Source organism: Silene latifolia, chromosome 11, assembly GCF_048544455.1.
Source record: "Silene latifolia isolate original U9 population chromosome 11, ASM4854445v1, whole genome shotgun sequence".
Lineage (NCBI taxonomy): Eukaryota > Viridiplantae > Streptophyta > Magnoliopsida > Caryophyllales > Caryophyllaceae > Silene > Silene latifolia.
In genome coordinates, this window is record NC_133536.1 from 156,658,395 (window position 1) to 156,668,077 (window position 9,683).

Below are 9,683 nucleotides of genomic sequence, written 5' to 3' on the forward strand. Positions count from 1 at the left end.
TTGTATCTCATTCTTTCCTTTCCTTCTAAGGAAAACATCCTAAAGAGAGTAATGGGCAACAGGTAGTATTTGAGTTAATTTTTGAATAATGGAGCTGAGATGATCATCAGTGGAGTAGCTATTAATAATAAGCTGCTTGAGATCAGATGACACCACTGAAATAGCCATTAAGAGTATTTCTGAACCATGTACTCTTGAAAGAGCATCTGCAACCGGGTTTTCTTTCCCATTCCTATACTGGATTTCATAGTCAAAACTCATCAATTTGGATAACCAAAATTGTTGGAATGGGGTAGAAATTTTCTGCTGTAATAACCATTTAAGGCTCCTTTGATCAGTTCTGATGAGGAAATGATTGCCTGACAAGTATTGCTCCCATTTTTGAACTGCAAATACAATTGCCAGCAATTCTTTTTCATATACAGACAGTTTTTGCCATTTAGGACCCAAAGCCCTACTGATGTAAGCCAAGGGATGGTTCTCCTGCATTAGAACTGCTCCTATTCCATCATTTGAAGCATCTGTCTCCACGGCAAATTGTTTGGAGAAGTCTGGCAATGCCAAGACTGGAACAGTTGTCAGATCTGTTTTTAATTTCTCAAAAGCCTCATTTGCCTCCTGATCCCAAATAAATGCCCCTTTCTTCAACAAGTTAGAGAGTGGCCTACTTATTACAGCATAGAATTTGACAAATTTCCTGTAATAACCAGCCAAGCCTAGGAAGCTCCTTAATTTCTTGACTGATGTAGGTACTAGCCAGTTTGCAACAGCTTCAATTTTCTTTAGATCAGTCTCAACCCCCTTCCCAGAGATAAAATGACCCAAAAACTCCACTTTTCCCATAGCAAAGGAACACTTAGATGCTTTGGCTGACATCTTATTGTACTGCATTAACTGAAATACTTCCTCTAAATGCTTCCAATGCTCCTCTGGGGAGCTATTGTATACTAGTGTATCATCAAAGAATACTAAGACACATTTCCTCAATAATTTCTTAAAGACAGAATTCATCCACCCTTGAAAAGAAGCTGGTGCATTTGTTAGGCCAAAGGGCATTACCAAGAATTCATAATGGCCCTCATGAGTTTTGAAAGCTGTTTTATAAACATCTTCCTTATTCATTCTGAGTTGATGATACCCAGCTCTTAAGTCCAACTTGCTAAATATGGTTTCTCCTGATAGTTCATCAATAAGCTCATCAATTACTGGAATTGGGAACTTGTCTTTGACAGTTCTCTTGTTGAGCTCTCTATAGCCAATGCAAAGCCTCCAAGTACCATCTTTCTTTCCTACCAAAACCACTGGTGATGCAAATGGACTACTGCTATTCTGAATAATACCATTGTTCAGCATTTCCTCCACTAATTTCTCAATGATATCTCTTTGTTTTAATGGACATCTGTATGGCCTGATGCTCACTGGCCTTACCCCTGGTTCCAGTGGTACTCTATGATCAAAGATACCTCTAGAAGGAGGGAGACATTTAGGTTCCTCAAATACATCATTGTACTTGTCTAAGAGGGACTGAAGCTCAGGATGGGTATGTTGCTCAGTGTCTTTTGTTACAGAAAGGTGGTTGAACTCAATATCCAAACTGTTCTCAGGGAAAACCAGTTGTAACAAACACAACTGAGAAGCCTGAGACACCAATTTTTGTGAGATTTCTCCTTTATAAACTTTAAACTGAGTTGCTGGTACCCCCTGCAACTTAACTGAAGTACCCTTCCAATGAAACTCTATTACTAATCTTTTAAAGTCCCACTGAACAGATCCTAGAGTACTCAGCCATTGTACTCCCAAGACCATATCACAACTGCCTAATGGAATTAATAGGACATCTGTGGTAAATTTTTGGCCATGTAAATCCTAAGTAAAGTTCTTGCACATGTATTGACAAACCAAATGATTGCCATCTGCTACTGCCACAGCTTGAGGTGGTATCTTTTCTAACTGACACCCCAATTTTTGAGCCAAGGTCAGGTCTATAAAATTGTGTGTACTACCTGGGTCCACCAAAATATGCAGAGGCTTCCTGCCGTATGTGCCCACCACCCTCATAGTCTAATAACTCTGACTACCAGACAAAGCATTCATTGAAATACAAGGTTCAATCAATGACTGCTCATCCACTGTTTCCTCATCCTCCTCTGCTAAGTCCAACAACTCTTCTCCTAAGTCATCCTCACCCAAAATCTCAACTGTAAACAATTGGATTCTTTTGAATTGACAATTATGGTTTTTATCATAGGGTTGATTACAGTAATAACATTCACCCTTAAGCCATTTTTTCAGCTCTCACTGAAGCAGGAATGTAAGTTCTTGGGTTAAACTTGGAACCTACAGATGAGACGGGTGGTTTTGAAGGAATGTTTTTGAGTAAAAGAAGGTGTGACAATTGTTTTGGGGTAATTGTGTGTGGTTTTAACAGTGGCAGCAAGGTTTTCTTCCTGCAATCTAGCATAGTCAATGGCCTCAGCCATGGTTATAGGTTTAAAAGCCTTGACAAAAGGTTTTAAAGATAGTTTAAGACCTCCAACAAAACAATCCAGGAAATATTCAGCAGTTAAACACGGATTCCTTTGAAACATCAAACCCTTTAATGCCTCAAAATCATCAATATATGAATCAATTGACTCCAACTGATGCAATCTATTAAATCGTTCAACTATGTTATGAGAACTCTCATCCCTGAATCTTGCAAGCAAATCAACAACAAATTCATCCCATAAAACCTTTTATGGACAGCAAGGTAACTAGTGACCCAAGTCTCAGCTTTACCAATCATGTTCAAAGAAGCTAAATCCACTTTTTGTTCATCCAGAATTCGACACAAAGAAAAGTATCTAACACATTTCTTGAGCCACATTGATGAATTAGAACCATCAAAAACAAGAAATTCAAGTTTAGGAGTATACCCTAAAGGTCTTGGAGAATTTTCAGCAGTTGGTGGCTTGTCTGCAGTAGAAGATGGTCGTTCCCCCAAAGAAGCTTGTATACCCTTCATCAATGTCATCATCTGTGCAATCTGAGTTTCCAACTTCTGGGTATGTTGTGATTGAGATGCTAATTGAGACTGCAAACCCTTAATTTGATCTTTCATTGTTGTCTTCTTCGTTCTTGTTTTTGGCGCCAAGATCTTGACCAACTGATACCAATGATGCAGTATACTGGTTGGAACACTGCAACTTCAACAAACACCAACAATGGAGCCGAGCTCGACCTTGAAGATGATGTAGAGTTGTTGAGAGTTTATAGGAAGAGATAGTAGAGAGAAAATTGAATTGTTAAACTGAAAATGTATATGTGATTGAATGAATGAATGCGTTTGTTACAGTATTGATGTGTTTATATAACAGACTTTGCCAGCTAATGACAACTAACAGCTCATCAACAGCTAACGACAGCTAACAACCTCTAACAAACCTTCTAACTAACTTCAACAGAATATGATGTACTACATCAATCTTCCACTCAATGGTCATACCTCACTCCGAGGAAAGTAATAGTATCCTTAATACAATTAGTCTCACTTTAAACGGGTATAAGAGTGCCAACTACCAAGAATTTGGATTGCAGAACGATTATGGTTACTTTTTAAAAGAATATCTCAAACTTCTTGCAAATTTGACAAGTTTACAACAAACACAACGGGAAGGACCATAGCAAAAACCAAAAGTCCCGTAGACATTCCTTTGAGGAATTAACCTTCTAATGTTACATGTTGCTGAAAGAAACTCCCACAGTTTCCGGTAGCATTACTTTTTGGAAACTAGCGAGCTAAATGGCAATAAATTAAAGTACATATGAAGTACATTGACATTTCTACCTCTCTTTAAGCTCCTGCTCAAATTGCATGAGTCTCTCACGTACAGGTTGTAAGAAAGACTTCAAATCTTGTCTAATATTCTGTTTATCCTGTGCAGGAAGATCCTTGTCTTCATTTATCTTCACCATAACCTACGCTCAGTATGAATGAAAGACTTAGAACAGCCACACATAATAAGCATCTTACGAATAACACACCTCCAAAATGGGAAAAACAACCATTTGTAAATGGGGTGGGCCCGGTATAGAAGTAAAGCATTGTTATACTTCCTATGATTAGCCCTATATTCCTCACTTTAACTCAATTCTTAGGAGTTACTTCATTTCCGTGTAGGCATCTTTGAATGGCTGAAATGACTAACGGACTAACCTCAAATTTCCTTCCAAGAATCATGCAAGAAGGAGACTACAACGCATTGCCTAAAAAAAAGAGAGTTACCATTATTGTTACTGGGTTTTGTTGGTTATGGAACCCGGTGAGCTTTCGTTGTACTTCTACTATGGCTTTAGGCTTGAACAAAATATCATTGATAGATAACTAACAATCAAATCCAAATACCTCATTTGCCTTAGTGACACTATTCACGAGCAAATAGAATTCTTACAATTTTTGCATTATATATTAAAAAAGGGGTTTTCTAATGTGTGCCCTTAGGCCACACATTAGGAAGATAAATATGGGAAGATTCATTAGATATCCTCACTAATTATGGTAACACTAAGTTTATTCTTACATTTCTCATGAGAATATGTTGTGAATCCTTCCATATTTATCTTCTTAATGTGTGCCCTTAGGGCACACGTTAGATTGTCACATGAATTTTGTCTGATTATCTTCACGAGTAATAAGAATAATAGACGTTTATAATTTTCTACAATTTACAATGTGATTTCGGATATGTGCAAAAAGGGGTCTTTAGGCTTGAATGGAGGGAGTAACTCTTATGTGGATGGAGGAATCTGGAAAGGAATGGAATTGGAGGCAGCATGTCACAATTCGAATTGAAAATAAATGGAAGGGACACTAATTCCCCATTTCCCTTATTGGGTCACAATTGACCTTTCCCCTTATATGTTCAATAATACTCTTCTCAACATAAGAAAGATTTGGAAGGGGAACTCCCACGTTCCTATTCCTCTTACCCTTCTCCAACCCTATAAAACTCGTATCCAAACAAAACATAAGGTACCATTGGAAAAGCAATAATTCCCCTCAGATTGATTTTACATCCAATGAGGTGGACGCCACCACAACCTCCAAGAACAATGAGTACAAATGGGGGGACAAAGCACAAAAACACAACAAAATTATAGAATAGATTATGACAATATCTCTTAGAAGCACATGATAAACACAATCAAACCCATAAACTAGAGAGGAGTGACACCATGACACCATATATCACAATTTTTTTAGATATACTGGTGTGTTATATTGTTAGTTTCTATCCAAGTTTTTTTTAGACAAGTTATACCATCATTAAACGAAAATATTATGCTTTGGGTACTTTTTTCATTGTTATACTATATGATTTCAGCCTTTCAGGGGTATTTTAGCCATCATAGGGCATCCTTCAGGATATGCCTTGTAATGGATTGGCACAAGTTGGAACCTAGCCGCAAAATTTGAAATCCACCCAAAAATATTCACTGAAGATACAGGCATTTGAGGATGTTTGTGATATAGTGCTAAATTCTGTTTTTAAATCAGCACAATTTTACAATCTTCCAGCACCTTGTCTGGCTGATTGGCGCAATCGTGCAACTAACAACGCACAATCATTCCCACCGAAGTAAGTGATGGTTCATTGCCTTCTTTTATCATTGCCTTATTTTATGATACGTCTTATCAACCGATACCCCTTCAACTGGGTCCTATTACGACTGTACACATGGTATCACTTCAAATTCATCATTTACAGTTGCATCATATTTTACTTTAATTCATTACACTAGAATTACCTTTATCAAGTTATAGAGGAATCATCACATATTTATTCATCTATGTTAGACTAAATATTCTCTTTCTTCTCTCTATACTAATCATGATTAGTGAATAGATTTTCAGCTTCGAAAGCTGGAACACCACAATGCATAAGGTTTCGACATATAAAGCATTATATTGTATTGACTTTTATTATCAGATTCTTATAAATTCAATTATTATCATACTTGATGCTTATGATTTGGGCCATCCACACGATTATAATTAATGCAGAGAACTAACATAGCTATTAATCTTTTTTTAACGGAACTATAAGAATTAAAATATAGCCAATTAATCACAATAGCTAGTTAATTCTCCAGGATTACATTTTTGAGTTTTGACACAACCAAACTCTAGAATCTCAAAGATTAGAGAAGCTAATTGGCAGAGCATACCTCCAGATCATCTAGCTCACCATATGAGAACTCAGGGATGTCAAGATATCCCTTCACCTTCTTTGTTTCACCACCAACCAACCATTCACCTGTACCTACCACTGGTTACAGAATCTTTTTGGCAAAAACTACAGAGCATCTAGAACAGAAACAAGTACAAACCTTTGACAACAAGAGTTAGCTCGTATGTATAGCCAACACGTTTCTTGTTACGCACAGTCACCAAGAAAGCCTGCATCATCCGAGTCAAATGACATTACCATAACATTACAGCATTGAAGAGTTCAGAAACATAACATTTACCCAGTGCCTCATGGCTCCTGCCTTTTGCAAAGAAAGTGGAGATCAAATGTACGCAATCTTGCACTCAAAAAACCACAGTGACTCTTTCCTTACGGAAAGGGCATGGGTATGTGTATTGACACTCGGCTACTTCACAATAGTATAAGCAGAGAGAAGTCACTGAGCAATTTAAGCAACATAATTGAAAGTTTTACTATTCCCCTATTTTTGATTATGCATTGTTCGCGTTTAAGGAAAAAGTGCATTGTAACATGTATAAACAATCAGTAACTTCACAATAGGATAAGCATAAAGAAGTCACGGAGCTAGTTAAAAGTTTACCAGCAAAGTGAATAAAATGTATACGCCTATTTTTTTATTATATGCTGTTCGCACTTACTGGAGTCTGAGAGATATGTTCAACAGATTTCAGATCTGTATTGGAATTTCGAATGCTTAAAAAGATACTCCTACTTCCTAACTCATATGATGAATATAACATAAGTCTAGGATATTTATCAGCACAGTACTTCAGTTGTATCACCTTCATTTGCTAGCGTAACTATATTGTTAAATGGAATGTTGCAGAGCATTAAGTACTACATCGTCAAAAAATTGAGACCAGAGATAAGAAGCTCCCCAAGATTGGTAATCTTTTTCAAGTTATAATATCTCAAGCTGAATACTCATTCAATGAGCTCTTGACTAGTTTAGTATAAAACAAACAAGGCACAATATCACATGCAGCAATATGATGCAGAAGCTGTACACTCACATCGCCTGTACAGGTCGAAACTTCGCTCACTTCTGCTTTGCCATTTGAAAACTCCAGAGAGCCCACAGATGAAAGCAACTCCTGCAATTTGATAATGAAATGATCTCATCAAACTAGTTGATTATCATCAATTCATCATTAACGCAAATTAAGGAAACAAAGAGAGGGAGAGCGTTTTGAATATTTTCCTCCATCTTTCCAACCAAAAACATGCATTCAATAGATATAAAAGTGAAGTGTCAGGGCCACAGTAAATTCGGTTGTCCATAACTGGGGAAAGTCCCTAACATTTAAGATATAGACAACTAACCTTAATCCTTTCAGTTGCCCATTTATTGAGGTTTTTTTCCTCCCATGTTCCAGCCTAAAACATATAAAAAAGTTATAAGTTCGTAGAACACGAAAGCAAAGCCATGATGCAATTATCATCACCAAAGCAAATATGCAATCAATAAAGTGAATATGCCAAAAACCATGACGGCAGATATGAAAGTTACTGTTTTGTTTTTCCGTTCTGATTCATGACAAAACGTCTTTATAAACAGCTGCTACTATAGTCTGGCTAATAAAGCTTGAGTATTAAAAGATTTAACTTGAGATTAAGTGTTGTGGCGACAGAAAAGAACCAACAGTCTCACACTACTGCTTACTTTACGTCACTTTGTATAATATAACATAGCACAGCAATAACTCGACGATGATCCCAACTTTGCATACAATTAAGACAATAAGAACATATTACCGCATTCCATTACCTAACAACCGAAAAATGAAATTCCAAGGGGTGGTTTTAACACACATTAAACAAGGAGAGTCAATAAAAACTAAACCTTGACGTTACCGGGTACGAGGTAGGAATCCCAACAATAGTTGCCTTAATGATTAGACACTAAATTACGTGACGCTATTACTCTCCCACCTTTATAACTACCTTTTTCTTTCACTATAGTTTATTCTCAATTTTCCCACTACCCTGTTTCCATCTTAAAGCCCTCCTCACACAGCATGTAGTTCCATTCATTTCACTGAACTTTAAAACTACTGCTCCAATAACATCAGCCCATAATGTTGATGCATAATAATTTAAGTGTCACTAGTTACATCCTGGTGTATGCAAATTTACAAATATAACATTGAACAGAATTTATCCGATTTTATGCGTTATACAAGGTAAACAACTAACTCTAATGCTCAATTGAGCCGGAAAGAACAAGGCCACCTAATTAATGCGTGATGATCTTTATTATCTGTTTTACATTATACAAACAGTTTCAAATAATGATTAGTTTTAGCTGCCCTCAAACTAAGTTGCATAACCAAAAAAGCTCCCGCCTTTTTCTCCATCAAATCAGAACACTACACGAAACAATAGACTGGCAGGAATATAATGTCAGATCAACACGAATCAACAAAGTCCCAGCCCACATACCACCAAAAAATACAACCATACGATGCAAATTGTCATTAGAGCACCTTATATGAGAAGCTATGTAACCTTTTTTTTCCAAATAAAACACGCTATATACAAACATTGATCTAATCAAACAGTTGAAAACACAAAGAAAAGTACTCGGTCCCTCCCAATCATTTGTTTAACTTTGATTAAGATACCCTCGCAGAAAATAAAATAAAAAAGGTAAACAGATGATCGAGACGGAGGAAGTAAACACAAAACGTAGCATTTATCATTTGTTTATCTTGAATCAAACACTGGTTTGGACGGAGTAAGTAGATAAATAGGAAGGATAAAGTAGAAGAGGAAAACACACCGAATTCCAAACGGAGCCAAGATTGGGAGTTTGCGAAGAATTATTTTGATCTTGAGAAGAAAGCTTCTTAGGAACCGGCAATGGAGCAGCGTCGGCGGTAGATTGTCGAACCCAATAAGTGTAGGATGAAGTCTGTTGCTTTTCATCCGACATTCCTGCGTTCTCCATGTTTCGTCGCAAACCCTAATTTGAATTGGAAAATGGTGAAATTGGGGATCTGAAGAATTGGGGGAAAATATGGAGGGAAAGTATGTCGTATGTTCCAGAAGTTTCAAGCTCACGTTGGACTATTCACTCATTTTCTTCTTCAACTTTCTCTCCTCATTCTTTGGAGTTTTTTAATTAACTTTTTTTATTTTTGAAATTTGGTTTTTTTAGAGTAAACTAGGTTTGGACTTTGGACCAATGAAATTCACGGGTTTGAGGGTTGGCTTCGCTTTTCTCTTCTACAGATAGTATTGTTAGCTTTTTTTTTTTTTTTAGTAAAAGATCAATTTCATTAATAATAATAATATGTCATACAAGAATTGCAATAAAAATTAAAATTAAATGAATACAAATCAAGCAAGACAAACTCTGCCTGAAACTAAGATCGTTATTAGATAAAAGCGTTTCTGCACACCACCCTCTAAAATACCGCTGTTTCTTCA

At 36.7% G+C, this 9,683-nt stretch overlaps 1 protein-coding gene across 2 annotated transcripts; it reads right to left on the reverse strand.

The window, feature by feature from the left end:
* Positions 1-3,572: 3,572 nt before the first annotated feature.
* On the reverse strand, positions 3,573-9,425 carry LOC141611989 (uncharacterized). Of its 2 annotated transcripts, none has more exons than XM_074430678.1 (6): positions 9,034-9,421; positions 7,575-7,628; positions 7,265-7,345; positions 6,370-6,439; positions 6,208-6,296; positions 3,573-3,957 (listed from the first exon to the last, which is right to left on the reverse strand). In XM_074430678.1, the coding sequence occupies exons 1-6, from the start codon at positions 9,199-9,201 to the stop codon at positions 3,823-3,825; spliced, it is 597 nt and encodes a 198-aa protein (XP_074286779.1). In that variant the 5' UTR covers positions 9,202-9,421; the 3' UTR covers positions 3,573-3,822. The 2 variants fall into 2 exon arrangements, with proteins under 2 accessions (XP_074286779.1, XP_074286780.1); XM_074430679.1 differs by lacking the exon at positions 3,573-3,957 and adding an exon at positions 3,980-4,245 and having other exon boundaries at positions 9,034-9,425.
* Positions 9,426-9,683: the final 258 nt, after the last annotated feature.